The sequence below is a fragment of the Helicoverpa zea genome, chromosome 24 (assembly GCF_022581195.2).
Source record: "Helicoverpa zea isolate HzStark_Cry1AcR chromosome 24, ilHelZeax1.1, whole genome shotgun sequence".
NCBI classification, from domain to species: domain Eukaryota; kingdom Metazoa; phylum Arthropoda; class Insecta; order Lepidoptera; family Noctuidae; genus Helicoverpa; species Helicoverpa zea.
This window is the reverse complement of record NC_061475.1, coordinates 2,399,658-2,416,281: the sequence shown is the minus strand read 5'-3', so window position 1 is coordinate 2,416,281 and position 16,624 is coordinate 2,399,658. Positions and strand designations below refer to the sequence as shown.

At 36.6% G+C, this 16,624-nt stretch overlaps 1 protein-coding gene across 1 annotated transcript in view; it reads left to right on the top strand.

The window, feature by feature from the left end:
* Positions 1-16,624, top strand: part of LOC124642283 (pikachurin-like) — a 63,231-nt gene that overhangs the window by 27,736 nt on the left and 18,871 nt on the right. Inside the window, 3 exon segments of the mRNA XM_047180639.1 lie at positions 4,652-4,853; positions 6,636-6,780; positions 16,094-16,271. Coding sequence (XP_047036595.1) covers positions 4,652-4,853; positions 6,636-6,780; positions 16,094-16,271 — 525 coding nt within the window.

Below are 16,624 nucleotides of genomic sequence, written 5' to 3'. Positions count from 1 at the left end.
TGGATACAGTCCTTAAAGCACTAGAATCCTTAGACGCTACCAAAGGACCTGGACCAGATGGCTTACCGGTGATGTTTCTCAAAAAGACAGCATCTAATCTATGCATTCCCCTGCAAATAATTTTTAATAAATCATTATCAGAAGGAGTATTCCCTGCGGTGTGGAAACAAGCAAACGTCACCCCAGTTTATAAGTCCGGTCCTAGGGATGACGTAGAAAATTATCGCCCTATATCTATTTTGTCGTCCTTGTCGAAGCTCTTCGAGAGATTAGTCCACACCGAATTATACCCAATTCTTAAAAACAATATTATACGTTATCAACACGGTTTTGTAAAGAATAGGTCTACAACCACCAATTTAGTTACTTTCGTAGATTATTTATTTAACAGCATGGACTCTCGTATACAAGTTGACTGCGTATATACTGACTTCCGAAAGGCTTTTGACAAGGTCGATCATATACTACTATTACAAAAACTTGCGTACAATGGTATACGTGGAAACCTACTTAGGTGGTTTTCTTCATACATTTCCAACAGAACTCAGAGAGTAGTGGCCAACGGTTACCAGTCACCAACGATAAACGTAACTTCTGGAGTCCCACAAGGATCTATCTTAGGACCTCTACTCTTTAATATATTTATTAATGACATTCACACGTGTTTCAAAAACTCAAAAATTCTTTTATACGCAGATGACCTCAAAATTTATAGACAAATTAATAGCAATCGGGACAGCTATCTCTTCCAAGAGGACCTTAATAATTTTTCCAACTATTGTATCAAAAACAAACTTCAGCTTAGTATTCCAAAATGTTGTTGTATCAGCTTCACTAAGAAAAAAGATGTCCTTAAATATCCTTACTCTCTAAATAACTCAAACCTCAATAGAGTGTCACTCGTTCGGGATCTTGGTGTGGTGCTGGATGATAAGTTACACTTCAATATTCATATCGATAACGTTGTGGGTAATGCATTCCGAATGTACGGCTTTGTTATGAGGTCTGCAAAAGAATTTAAACGTCCGGATACGTACTTGTATCTTTATAAGTCTTTGGTTCGGTCGCAACTGGAGTACGCAGTTTCGGTGTGGAGCCCTCTTTATGACAAATACTCTGAGAGTATTGAGAAAGTGCAAAAGAAATATCTAAAGGCAGTGCACTACCGATGTTTTCGTTCTTCCTTGTCTTATAAAAGCTTACTTAAAAAATACAAGCTCATGCAGTTGAAGGGCCGGCGCTTGCAGCTTGATGCAATGTTTCTATATGATATTTGTAATAATTCCTACGATTGTCCAGATATTACCGATAGATTGTTTTATGTAGTTCCAAGAAACACATTAAGACGTGGTGTACGTGAACGACCTGTATTTGCCGTAACATCATGTAAGACCAATGCAGGGGTACGTGCGCCCTTACGCCGACTCACAAATAATTTCAATGTTTACTTTAAGACTCTTGATTTATTTGCTGATTCTGTTGGAAGATTTAGAAAGAATGTTATTGCAACAATAGGTGCCTTAGAATCTCTCTAGTTATAAATATTTTGTGCCTTTCCATATCTAATTAATATGTATAAACTTATTTAATTTTTTTATTTTGTTAACTGTTCCTACAATTTCCTCTTTTAGAAACTGTTCCATTCACTTGCCTGTTTTCATTTTATTTTAACTGATTTGTTTTGTTTGTATCGCATTGCATGACGTAGTTTTAAGGATTACAGTATACATATTCTGTGAATAACGTAGTTGGATATACAATTGTTAAACCTTGTTATCAATGCTTCATATAATTCTATACTATTGTTATTTTTTTATATATATATTGTTACTACATATATAAAATATATTGTATATCTGTTTGTTGTTCCTAAGAAAATAAATAAATAAATGTTGTTTGAACTTTATACTTTCCCAACGACTTACGCCATGTCATACTTTTATACCAACTTCTAACTAGGGGTTGCAAATGGTTTTGTTTTTCGTCCCCTAATAAATTGTGACGAATTATAGCTGAAGATAAAGAATCAAATTGATGTTGAAATATTAAAACTTTGCCGTCTCTAGCGATTTTTAATGACTAAAATTTTTACTGACAAAAACATTTGGATCAAGTTTCTCTATTGACGTAACAACCGGTTTGTTTGAAACGGAATCCCATTATCCGAGCTTCATGTTTTCAAAGCACACAAAATGCCGAACAAATGCTTTGTTTGAATATGAACGGATATAATATTAATATATTCGGAGCTAATCCAGGCAGCGCGACTGTACACAGATCATGCAAATTCCTGTTAGTCGGTGAGATTGTACACTCGACGACGCAAGTGCTACGTTTATGTACGACACTTAATCTCGTGCCGCTAAGGGTTCGTTCACACAGGCCGACTCGGAGAGCATCGGCGCGCATTTTCCTTTTCACACAGACCGGATTTGTCTCCCACCGGCTCCGTTCGGCTGCGTGAGCGTTAAAGAGCATGCAATCGGAGCCAAACGTCTGCAAGACCGAGAAAAAGTACGTGATCGGAGCCGGTCAGCTCCTCTTATTATTTCACACCGAGCGCCTTCGAGCATTCTTAACGACGAAAGCAGTGCACATGCAAAAATAAGCCTTACTACAAATACTAAGTACTCGGTTTTCAACGTGTTAAGAATTTGTTCTCCTCTCCGAGCCGGTCTGTCTGAACAGACCGTTAATCTCGTGCCGCTGACACGTTTGAGATGAACCCTTAGCTGTCACAACTAATTATTTATGGAAGATGTTTGCATTGTCAAGCCTGATTGTACCAATTACGGGAGGTGGTACCGACTTGGTGTTCTATTGCTAAATACCCTGTGGAATGTCTTTGAAGTACTAAGTTTTGTACGTAATTGCACTGCTTACATTGGTCTTAAACATACTATATACCGCTCTTGTGTACTATTTATAAAATAATGGTCCCAATGGAGCTCAAAAATGGGTCTATTTCAAGGCATCTTTATTAAGAAATTAACACAGACATACAAACACAAAAATCTAAATCGAAAATCAGACAGTAGAAAAGCAATAAACAAATGTTATGACAGTACTATAAAATTCTATCGGCTACTATACTACTCTTGACCAAACACACTTAATATAATAACCCTATACGGTCAGTATGAGAGTTCGTGTGGACGGAAATTGAACATTCAGAAATGTTCTGGACTGTGATAAGAATTTGAAATGAAATGTTGGTTACACGGTAGATGTTAACTTTGAGCAGAATCGGAAAATAATGAACAACTCTTTAACTATAGATATGGTGGCATTTGTTTGGAACTATGTCCTGTTGTCATTATTTATGACTTCGTCGTCGATTTTCAATATTTTGTCTCAATTTGTTTAATTTGAACCATAGGTGAAAGGACTAAAAGGAGTTGAATAAGGATATTTTGATAGCTAAAGTTGTATGACCTTTCTTGAAGACGATATGCAATTCTAAGGAGAATAGAGTATCCCAGTCAATTTATAGAGGAAGATCTTGCAATAAAGAAGAAATAAATACATATCATCCTGAACTTGTGTGCCGAGGTGATAGGGAGAAAGGACCTCTCATTCCACCTTTATGGAATTTATTCCGTCAATAGCATCTTCCTTCCGTTTTTATAGCAGTCTTGAAGGTACAATTTCCACCGTTACTACAAGGTCAAGCGGAGTGAAACAATGAAAGTTTTTTAAGCACAGTTGTTACTTTTACATTAGACGATGTTCAGGGAATCAGCCAACTTGATGGTGTTTAGAGTTTTCTTGGCTATGGGATTTGTGTAAAAGTGTGTTAAGTGAGTACTTTCTTTCCTGTAGGTAAGGAATATGGGATTATGTTAGTCGAAGAACTTAAGTAGGTGCGATTAAAAGGTCGTTCTTTTTTTGATGGGAAATCATCCTTCGTTGGCCTTTTATGCACCAGGGCCGCGGTAACTCCTTCGAACAATCCCGCAGCCCCGGCAGGCTGCTGGCGCCGCTGATGTTTAGAGTTTTCTTAACAATGGGATTTGTGTAAAAGTGTGTGTAGTAAACACTTTCCTTTAGGTAAGGAGTATAGGATTATGTTTGTCAAAGAACTTAAGTAGTCTTTAAAAGGTCCTCATTCAGGATTGTATAAGGTTGTACCTGTGTACCCAGCTTTACATTATGTTGTTGAAGGAAAATGTTATGAGGTGTACTTACTTATCTAGATAATTTTCTTTAGTTATAACCTGTTGAACATATACCTACGCTTTGAGCACGTTGTGGATTTGAAGGCTGTGTTAGGAAGTAGGCACGTATCTTACGCCTCTTGCTTTCACGTGTAAATTATGTACCGAAACCTTTTATAGTTCAGTCTATCTCCGACTGCAAATCTATTTAGAATTTTGTTTGTGGTGATGTTATAAACTATGTACTACATAGTCTTTATGAGTGATGACCTTACTGCTTATTTTTGTCATCATCCGCCTAGCCTTTTCCCAAATATGTTGGAGTCGGCTTCCGGTCTAATCGGTGGGGCTGAATACCAGTGTTTTACAAGGAACCACTGACTATCTGACCTCCTCAACCCAGTTACCCGGTCAACCCATTACCCCTATGTAAGACTGGTTGTCAGACTTACTGCCCATTTATAGGCCCAAAATAACCATATCTTCTTTTCCAGACGGGCGCGTATCAACGCCGCGCTTTTCGGGCGCGTCATGGCTCGCATTACGCGCGTTACGCGGCGCGTACAAGCGCGTGCGCGTACGTGTACGCGTTCGGCCGGAGAGGGCGCGCGGCGTGTTGCTGCTAACTGGGGAACATGATGACCTGTCTGGTGATTATTTGGCTCTGATGTTGAGGAATGGTCATGTGGAATTGAGGTGAGTTAGCAGATGAAATTATATTTGCTTAGAAGAGTTTAAAAATGAATTTGGTAATTAAATAGCAATAAATAAGCAGCTTGATTTGATGAAAATCTTTCTTATCTTGTAAATAAGTCTGTATATTTGTCTGGAAATAAAATAAACTTCCTCCGTGTGAGAATAATAGTAATTAAAAAGGTCAATTAATCGGACTTCATTTCTATGACTCGGTTTCTGCCAGGGTATCATATTTTGCAAAATGAGACAAATACCCATCACAGATACTATTAAGGTATTTAAATATTTGTAGATTATGTAGATTTAATTTATTTTAAAATTATGTACAGTTAACTTTTTAACGTCCTATTCGCATTTTAAGTTTCTGTAAGAAGCGTGAAATCATCAAATGACCACCAATTTAGCTGGACTACAAAATAAAAACACTTAATCCCATCTGACAAATAAACTACAACTGCTTACGACGACACCACACAAGTCTCATACCAAATTCAATTACCCTGAAAACAGGGTGCAATATCCCCACTACATTGCAACACTCCCTTGCATTCACGGATACTTGCTCTGGTCAACGACCTTTTCAAGTAAAGTGCACTGCCTTAGCATACGATATCGGTTAACCACTTACCGGGGAGTGCTTCATGTTTATATTAGCCTAGTGGTCACCCCGGGGATTGAGGGTGACACACAGACGTACAAATCTACGTAGGGTATTTACATGTGTGTGTAAATAGTATGTGGGCAGTTGGACTCGAAGGGAGTTAGTCCCTGTTGTGTGGGAATGAGCATGTGTTGTTTTTTCTATAAGCTTTTAGGGGTGATCGGTTCAAATCAGGCATGATAAATGTACCTTGTAACGCTACAGTAATGTACCTACTACAGTTATTGGAATTGTTAGTTCATTGATATTAAAGAATATTTTGTTAAAATATCTCAAAAACACCCACCTTTACCTTATTAAATAATAAATAGTAATTTTCCCAGAAAAAAAAACATATACTTACTTAGGTACTATAAGTAGCTCATCTAGCTAGATTATTCTTTGCTTTGGTGAGTACCTATATAAAAGGTATTACATACATATTTTCTAAAACAGCAAGTTTTATATTGTTTATGCTTTTCAATGACAAGATTTGCTTTACCTAAGCATTAGGCATCATTAAAAATCCTTATTCCTCATTCACAATTTGTGGTTAAAATCCAGGCACCACAATCATTTTCAATATTCCCTCTTTGATTCACCACGAATGCTGATCAGACCGGATCTTCTATAGCTGCCGTTAATTAGCCCGGCTCTAATTATCCGGGTGCAGTCCGGTATTAATATCGATCCGGATTATATTCTATCCATTATTAACCAGCATTGTTCTTAAGTTCACAATAGTGGAATGAAGCTGGGATTAAATCTGTGGATTGAAACTGTGGTTTCCTGGCTGCGGTTGTTGCGTTTTATTTTTTTGCGGAAGTTCAAGAAAGAGGTTTTAGAAGTAGGCAATGTTTTTGTGCTTGTGAAAGAAATCTTTTAACTTTTTACTTAGATATGGTATTTCGATGCTTGAAAAAATCATATTTGAATACCTAGATAGTCATAGCAAATTGACCCGAAAAAATGAAGACCTACCTATTTTTACAGCGAATTTTAGACCTATTTTCATGTTCCATTATAGAATTTTGAAACATGATTTCTTTTAAAACAATAGAAAAACAGAATTAAAGTTAAATAAATACCCAGGTTACCCATATTTTTACCAATGTACCAATCAAAATATCTCCTTCCACCAGATTCGACTGCGGTAGCGGCGCCGGCATCCTCAGGTCTCCGGAGCCAGTGAGACTTGGCCACTGGAACACCATCTCCGTGTACAGACACAGATGGGACGCGTGGCTCCGGCTGAACAACGGCAAGAGGGTGCGGGGACGATCTAAGGTAAGACTTGACCTTTGGTCCTTTGGTAACACTTTGATCCTTCTCTGTGTTAGACGGGGTGTATGCCCATGTAGGATTATCTTCTTCTTCTTATCGAGTAGGCTGACTGCTAGTTTAATATTACCTAAGAATCCCCGGTGTCACAGTTTTCTGGAATCCACCTGACAGCCTCTGACGTGAGACTATAAAAACCTAATGATGGCACTTTGAGAAAGATTGTATATGTCACCGGAAAATAACAAGATCCGTAAGTTTATCAATTTACTAGGAAATTTATAATCGGGAGATAAATTGTAATATTTTACGTCCACGTTTTCGTAAATTGATAAACTTACTGAACTCACTCGTAAAATAATAAGTAAGCAGTAACCAAACGCTACTGCGCGTGATCTGATTGGTTGGCTGTCACGTGTCACTTCTCCTTCCTCGCGGCCGCCATTTGTGTCCATAGACTTTGGAGTAATCAGACTTGACAAACTATAAATTTTTATTTTATAATAAACACACTAATGAACAAAAGAATTATGGCGGACGAAAAAGCCATAATTAATTCTTTTCGTTTTTTTTTTTGCAAAAACTGGTATGTTTTATATTTTTTGATAATAAATGCCTTTCGTATTACACAATTTCTGTCGTTTTATTTAAATAGAGCAAAGTAGTGTTCATTAGTGTGTTTTATAAGAGTATTCCTGTATTTTAGCAAGTAACTGTTAAATATAAAACTGATAATAGAAAACTCAACTCACTACATCCGTGCCAGAAAGGAACCAGGCATTGTTGATTCCAATTTATAGTCTGTCAAGTCTGATTATTCCAAAGTCTATGGACACAAGCATTGCCACTATGAACATATTGACCAATCAGAGAGTAGTGTGTTATTTTACGTATTTCAAAGATCGTATATTTAAAAGAGTTTCTGTAATCGGTCGAACCATATAAAATCTTACGAAAAGATATTCGTTAGTTTATAAATTTACCGTATGATGTCGGAAATTGGTGGACGTAAAATATTACAATTTATCTCCCGTTTAGAATCTTACGAAAGTTTATAAACTTCCTAGTAAATTAAAAAACTTACGGATCTTGTTATTTTCCGGTGACATATACATAGGACATGGCGAGTATGAAGCGAGAACATTGCTAACGTACATTGGATGTTAGTAAAGTACCTAGGTATTTTTCAATCATTGGCACTGTAATCAAAAAAGGCAGAAATGTTAAAATGTTTAAATATAAAAATAACACAATTGAATTGATTCAGGCCTCAGGTCTCTTCCCAATAATTTTCTCATCGGTATTTATTGAAACAAATTAGCAGTCCCAAATTCAACGCAGACACTTTACACCCATTCTGTTATACCAAATGATTTCAAATAGCTGAGACCCTTACTTGTTACCATTGTCCAATGGACCGACACCAATTTATTGTGATTGAAAAATGTTGAAAAAACGTTTTTTTTTCTCCTAAAGAAAAGTCAAATTGTTTTTTCTATTTTCTTTGTCCGTTCGGTCCACATTGCAAGAGTAACGGCTAGGAGCAATTGACCGTGGAAGGTTTTACTTGGAGGCACGGAATCTGGGCTTCTTTCTTTTGGAATTTGAAAGAAAATGTTACGTTTAGTTTAGTCCTTCGCTCGGTTTGTTAGTCGCTTTGTGACTGGTGAAGTGTGATTGAGATGTTTCTTTTGTGCTATAGTTTCGGTATTATGGTTTATGTTATTTTACAGCTCACACATAGATGGCAAATGCCCCTTTCGTGCCCTTAATTATGTTTAGGCAATTATATACATACATTATTGGAGTTAGGCCTTCTTTTAATATACCATATCAAAAAATCTTTAGTACCGTACATATGTCTTTAGACTTTTATAATTCTTCACTTGCACATAGAGCGCTTTCATTCAATTCTGACATAAAATGAACTGACATTTATTTTAAATAGACCTACTTATTCTAAGGCAGTAAAATTGGTCCTTAGTGCTGCGTTAAAGATGTAAGTAGGTAACTGCCAAATTAAATACAAGTGCTGACTGCGAGTTGGCACGTTAAAGCTCTTTCGTTGAGTTATGATTTACTTTAACCTAACAACTATGATTGTCATGTTACTGGTGTTGTGGCTTTTGAAGAAATTTACGCTTTGTTTATGTTTAAAATGTCCCAACAGCCTTTTTTTTCTTGTTAATAGTGAGAAGTATGAAGAATTGTTAAAGTAAGAACACAAGAGACCAGCCTTTTAGTTACTCGTTCATATCTATGTAAAGTCTGTTTTTTAATCTCGTAGACTAAATTGACACTTGCAAAATGTCAAACTTACAAATAATGTTGCTAGCTTTTTTGTACAGTGTTGTACTTACGATACCGGTTTGTTGAATCGTAACTTTTTATCTATAATAGACGAATTTAAGATTAATTCAACGTTTTATATTTACAATTGACGTACGTACACATGGCTGCACGACGTGCTACAAACTGCCAGGGACATCTGACCACACAATGCCATGCGTAATCATCAAGAATAAGCCCATTATTTCAGGATGACTTATTGTAAAAAACGATACTTGATTTTATTAATGCTAAGTTTCGGTCGTGTCACATCACTATTTAAGAATTTGCCATTGACACGAATTTGCAATAAATTGACAACACTCGTAATGTCAGTTTAGTCTACGAGATTAAAAAACAGACTATAGGTACATGTCTACAGTTGATGTTATCTGTATTTGGAGAGAAGACAGATACTGAACCCTCTTTTTAAAATCAAAGATCACTTTTATAGTAGCAAACGCACAATTTAGCATACGTTAAAATCTCATGCAGAAGCTTAGTGATCACTAAAGTTTTCGAAAGACGGGAGTAGCTACCATTGAGCAAATCTACACCGGACTTGAAGACCACACATACATACATAAGTACAGTACTTACGCACAGTGACTTAGTGCATAAGTGAAGTGCTACTAACATAGTTTTAAGTTTTTATTTACTAACAATTTTGTATATCATATTATGTATGCTAGTTTTAAGGTATTTATCTATGGGCCTTTGATGCCTGAGAATAAAGATGATTTGATTTGATTTGATTTGATAAGTAACACATAGTAATAGTTATTTGTTATACAAGAGTGCAAAGTTGCTTTTTAACCGCGGGCTCGGTTTAGATGACCGAGCAAGCGAAGGATTCTAAAATTGAAACACGAGAGTAGCGAGTGTTTCAATAAAGAATCCTGAGCGATAGCGAGGGAATCAAAAGAGCACAAGGTGAAAAATCTTTGCACTCGAGTGCAACACGTAACTTTTCATCCCACCTCATCGAGGAAATTATTAAATGCAAAAAAACAAAATGGCGCTCACATATGAGTATCAAACTAAAAAGAAGTAGGTACCTATTAAAGTTCATTTATTTAAAAACTCATTTTAAAAATATATGTGAAAACAATAATAAAAATTATTTAATTAATTGAATAATTATTTTAAGCAGCATTTTATTTGTTTAATATGTATTTGTTTGAAAAGTCTTATCAAGATTGTCACAAATGGAGTATTGCACACGATGTTCTAAATTCAAATCTCTTTGCCGCTCTAGAGGATAAAAACGGCTTTTGCGTTCAGATAGCAAAGGGTAAAACTACTCTTTCCGAGATGGTGGGATAAAAAATACTTTATTCACTTCACAGCACTACCACGGACTAGTACTCAAAACGCTGCAATTCTATATCTTGGTGCCAGAGAATCGAGACGGGCGAGAATGAAATCGATTTATAGTACAAATCGAGCTGAACGATTTTATGACATCGATGTGTTAAAGTGTGTGTGTGAGTTGAGTTGTGTTTAGAATTTGTGTTATGTAATATCGTGTTTGTAGGTCAAGTTTCAATGTTTTTTTTTGTATTTCTTGCGGAAAAATGAGGTATTATAGATCATGGGTCCTATGTTTCCTTGCACTCAGCTTTCATGAGTTAGGGCATCAAACCGTATCATGTGTGAGTTGAACATTCGACTTAAATAGATGAATAGAAAAAGTTTCAACCAATGAAATTACAGTATCTAAAGTAATATCTGTTCCATTCTAGGAAATGTGGATCCAGTCTTTGTTTAGGTAGTTATGCCTAGGTAAACCCATCCAATTTATTAAAATTTCACTCAATTTATTAACCGTATAACAAAAACGTTTCAACAAACATTACTTGCCAGTCATGTTTCGCCGCAATTTAGGACACCAGTACAAAACAGTTTAATTGGTAAACACAGGCACAAAACACCCTATACTTTATTCGTTTGCTAACACAAAACAATTTGGTGCTAGCTAGCTTAGTTCGGCAGTTTTCCTCACTTAGGTACTTACATAATTTAGGGACCGACATATTTTCTGAGCTAGATAAATGTAGGATGACTGGAAAGGTGCGTAGATAATGGTTCTTGTTAGTTTGGGTAAAAACTCTTTTATAAGGTCGAAGGTTACTTTTTTGAATGTCATGGGAAAACGGTCGATCCAATTTAGGAGATTTGGTAGTTAAAAGTAGGACTCTTGGGTTAATTTAGCAGTTGTATTGTACCTACTCATAAGTTGCAATGTACTTAAAAGACGAAAAAAAGGTGGGATGGCGATATCAGACGGCTCCAAAGGACCACATGGGGGAAAGTAGCCATGGAAGGGGACAGTCAAAAAAGGAAAGAAATATATGAATATTAATAAAAATAAAGTTTACTGTCCGATAGAAGGCTTAAAATAAAATAAATTAATATTTCAACTACCTTTTTGTACTATAGAAAAAAATACACACCTACTTTTGCCTTCATTCATGAATTTAACAAAAAATATAAAACCTAAAAACCTTACCTACAAAATAATAACTATAAACAAAAAAAATACCTCTCCACGTATTTTCACATCGAAACTCAAAATGGCGGCTGTTATTTCCGCGCGCTTTTTCCCTGAACACGCCGGCCGCGATGAATTAAATATTTTCTTTGTTATTAATTTTAATTCAATAGCGGCCCAACTTTCAGGCTGTTTCAGGGTACGGAACCACAGGCGTTATTCAAAACGAACCACAATTAGAAGGTTAAACTTGGTTTTCAGTCTAATTGAGTTTTAATTACCATGTTAGGTTAAACGAACGTGTTGCTTAATGTTCTACGCTGTTTAAATGTCAATAAAGGATAAAGTAACATTGATGGATTTTCTAAAACCTTTTGATGTCCATGACATTTTAAAAAGTCCCTATTTTAACATTTCAAATAATCCAGCTCGAATTTTAAACCAACATTTTATGTTAAATCAAATAATGATGCTTTCGACTAAAACTAAGCTTCGAATTAAGATAAACCCAGACTAACTTTGACATAATGTAATTTATTTTTAAATCTATTCAAATTTTTGGATCGTGTAAAAAGTCTGTAGCCTAAGTTTTTATAAAAAGAAGAAAGTATTAAAGTCTGACACCCGTTTCGATTAGATACAGAAAGCCAGCTTAAAACTTAAATAACATTGAATTTGAATAAAAAATCTATAAAAGTACAATCTCTGAAGATTAAGTATTAAGAATAGATATTGAGGAGCAAAGTTTCGCTGCAGACACCAGCGGTCTTAAAACTTTTAACCAGTCTAACAAAATTGCAAGAATTGTTCGCGATCAATTGGAATGGATCGCTTCAAATTGCTTGGAGAACAAGTAGTGCAACTTTTGGCCATTTGGTTACATTAAGTGGGCAATAGAATTTGCAGTCACTATATTAGTGTTCTTCGACTTCTTTATAGCTGCTTGAGAACTTTATTCTGTTCGAATATAAAGCAACAGTTTGGTGGCAAAATTACGAGTCCCGAACAGATCACCGAATAACATTTTAACTAGGCTACTCCATCGAAAGCACGTAGATAGTCTTTGGAAATCGTAGGGCAACAGAATTATTATACCTATAGCTGATTTGCTGCTTAAAACACGTCTTTGCAGAAATTTTAACGGATACAAAAGATGGTTAACACAGAATGGAAAGTCCTGTAACATCAGTCTTTTCGCACTGTTTCCACCAGTATTTTATTAACATCGTACAAAGGATGCTGGAAATAAACAAAAGGACCCAAAAAAAGAAACAGCAAAACATGAAACATGCGGAAATATATGAAAACCAACAATATTTTCATCCTGGCATAGGATAGAGCTGTCTACGTCCATCAAACGTGACGTTCATATATAATGCAAGTGCCTTCGCATCCGATGCAGACACGCAACAAATTGTGAATTCAGTGTTGTGACATTGAGATGTAGACAGTTTCAGATTGAACTTTGGTACATATATACATATTTATTATGTAGTAGAGATTTCCAATCAAAACTTAGTAACACAACCGACAATCTCTCTAATGACTAATGATAAAAAGGATTAAGCGCACTGAGCTGTATTAATCTGCATATTTTTTAAAGACATTAGGAATGTGTTAATTTGCATAAATTTTTAAAGACATTTGGAATAAGCACATAAGGTCGCTATATACCGATACTGTGTTATCTACTAGGATGATAAACTCTTAATAATTACAAATCTGACCAATAAAAGTTGACGAGAATGATGAAGATGGGGACGACTAAAAAGTACCTAAATCATGTTTCACGTGCATTATCGCGTCAAAAGCAACAGTAAATAATGTTAAAGAAAAACAGTGTCTTGAATAAAAACATAAAAACATTTTCGACACGTCACATGAAAGGCATTTTATATAACCCTTCGGCATTTATCGGCACTGCGTCCCGAAGCTCTGGAACTGGCAGGCCGATGTTATCGCAGCTATCTAGGGCAACGCAGCCGATGACGGTATTAGGTCGCCATCCCAATACCGGTCGCGCCTATTGCCAATTATCGGCCGCTGTGCCAATCCCCGGCTATAAACTCATAGTGTTAGGAAATGTCACTCGACTATACCTGTTGATGTAAATTGGGAGCCATCATCTACGAAATAGTACGAGCAGTTCCATATTTGTAAGGGGCTACAAAGTGAATGTTTAATGTCTCCAAGATTAACGCTACATCACGTGGTTTCACCAGCAAACAGATTTGACATGATAGTGTGTTGTTGCTATTAAACGCCACCTCCATTACGTCAGTTAATATAATATGGGATCTCCGAGCCCGCAAGGGTGCGGCTAATGTATGTTTGCGGACGACTCACGACAGCTGTGCTTCAAGTCACTCGCTCGCTCCGGACCAACTACCCAACTATTTCGGAGGCACCGTCAATATTGTGTCTCCCGTACTTTCTTTTCATTTCAAACGTTATTGCGTCTATATAAGTAATGTAGTTTGTACAGCTGAAACTGATGGCACACTCAAACATTCCAAGTTGTTTTTACGAGAAATTACTTCGCGGGAAATTTTAATATATTCCAGGAACTAAAGCTTTCTTCTGTAGAAAAATCTACTTCATTATTCAGTCCATTTCAAGTCATGGCTGCTTCATTTTGGAGCATGTAATTGATGGCTGAGTAGACATAATATTCTTGTAGAGCACCGCTCTCTGCCAGATAACGAGACCGCATTTCTCCGCGTATGCCATTAATCTCAAACATAAATTGCCTCACGAGGTGTAAAATAAGGCACAAAAACATCTACATCTCCGAAATCGTTCCGCCGAACCGGATCTGACTCATTATTCGCGTCTAAAGGGTTGGAACAAACGTGCCTACATTTGCACGTCGGGGTAATACCGCCTACCGGATAATATCGCCTGCAAAAAATTTCGCCCATGAATTTTAAAGGCCTAGTAAAATCTGTGATTTTATGAAGCCCCTCAAAAGGTGCTTATTACGCAAGGAAGATAATCTGCGAGGTGAAAATATGTATTGTGTTATGAAACTTTTATCTTTATACTGAGTATCTAAAAAGGAAAAGTAAATCAAATATTTTCGACATAATGTAAAAAAAGTGAGAAGCTTTTGAAATATTTTAGCCTAAAGAAGTTATAATGCATTAAACATGAGTCCAAAACCTTAGAGGGAACTTTTGAACTCTTGAAACATTTTGGCTCTTTTGAGTCATATCTGCGTCGTGGAGCGTACCTCGGAGGCGTCCATTTCGAGTTTTACATAATTGCCTCAACATTGTCAGGAGTAATGTCTCAGAAGAATTAACGGAATTCCTCCTGTTAAACCTGCCACCCTTACTTTGTCCCCCGTGGGACCCTACTTCCCCCGATAATGGTCGGTCAAACGTGGAATAGGTTTAGGCGATGTAAATCTTAAAATTGTGGATTTATTTAAAACTTTATCGCTATTCATTAAAACAATACGGTTGTGATCAAAGTCTTTTGTGGCGTGCCTATCAGGTATCTAAGTCATTGAAGATTCTACACTAAATACGAACAAAATACTAAGTTAAGACCAGTTTGTCACATCAGTATGGGAATTATCAACCAGCCTTATAATTATATGGAACAACATTCGTTTAAAATATCCTGACAGCATTGCTTTATCCATTTCAGGAAATGGTAAAACCTTTTTAATAACACCCGCAAAGCGAACATAATAAATTGGCTGTCCTATTTGTCTTCCGCAAGCATAAAAACCGGACCTTGAGTTCAGGGTCGGTAATAATTTACATACGTCTGTCTCACACAGTGGGGTAAGTTACTAGCAACCCTTCTCCGAACCACGCCTTCGTCTAATGACGTTCATTACCGCCCAAATTAACTTTAGCCACTTCAAGGCACAATTTTAGCGCGCATATTAATTTAGGATTTAAGAGTCTCGTCACTTTGTTGGCAGTCTTCTTGATTGTACGCGTCGTGTTATGCTTTAGCTTTAGCGTTTCAAGTTGTAATGTTGGTAGTCAAGTGTTTCCTAAGTTGATATTTATTCGGCGGTGCTTTATTCCGCAGTAGTTGTTTTCAAGGAAAATTCTCAGCTGGTTGATGGCACTTCATCTTGATCAACAGGTCCTTAAATCCACAGAATGAACCTCGGAGTATGATCTCTAACCATCTTGATTTATCTTGTTTAATAAGTAAGAGGTGATTGATTTCTGTGTAATATATAAGTATAGCATCATACACTATATCTATATCACTATATCACAGACTACTAAATAATCTGTGTAAAATAAATAGCGTGTGTGTGTGTCTGTGTACAAAATAGTCTGTACCGATGCTCTGGAAATCTCTAGCTGCTATTGACTAGAAGCGACTCGACTAAACCAGACTGTAACATACATAGTGTTGATCCACTTCTCAGATATTCCTACTAATTATCGTCGCTACCGAAGTTAATTCTACGTAAAAGCCAATTTTTAAAAAATAATATATGTATGAACGTCTTTTCGTCCCCAGGGTCTCTTCTCCCGCATGACCTTCCGTGAGCCAGTCTGGGTTGGAGGTGCTGGTAACACGACTGGTCTACAAAGCAAGCTGGGCCTGTCTGATGGACTGCTGGGCTGTGTCGACTTCCTGAGGATCAATGGCGATACATACCAGCTTATGAAAGATGCGGTCGCTACGCTTGATATATGTAAGTATAGTGACGGATGAGCTTTGCCATTTCATAATTCATGTTAAACTAAAGGATTCTGTAGTTATTGTAAAAGAAAAACTTTCCTGGTTAGGTTTTACTGTTCGACGGATGCGAAGCATTAATGGACAGTTAACAACTAATGTAACGAATGTGGACGGACATTCACTGCAAAAATTGGCTTTGTCAGTCACTGGAGAGCACACCAGCGAAGCTCTCAAAATTAAGCGCAGATCCAAGTCGCTGTGGCCGAAATCGGCCAGGATCAATATATATAACAACTAATGTAAGATATTAGGACCAAATGGACTTTATCCACAGACACTACGTGTCTTTATTTCTTAGAGTTTCTT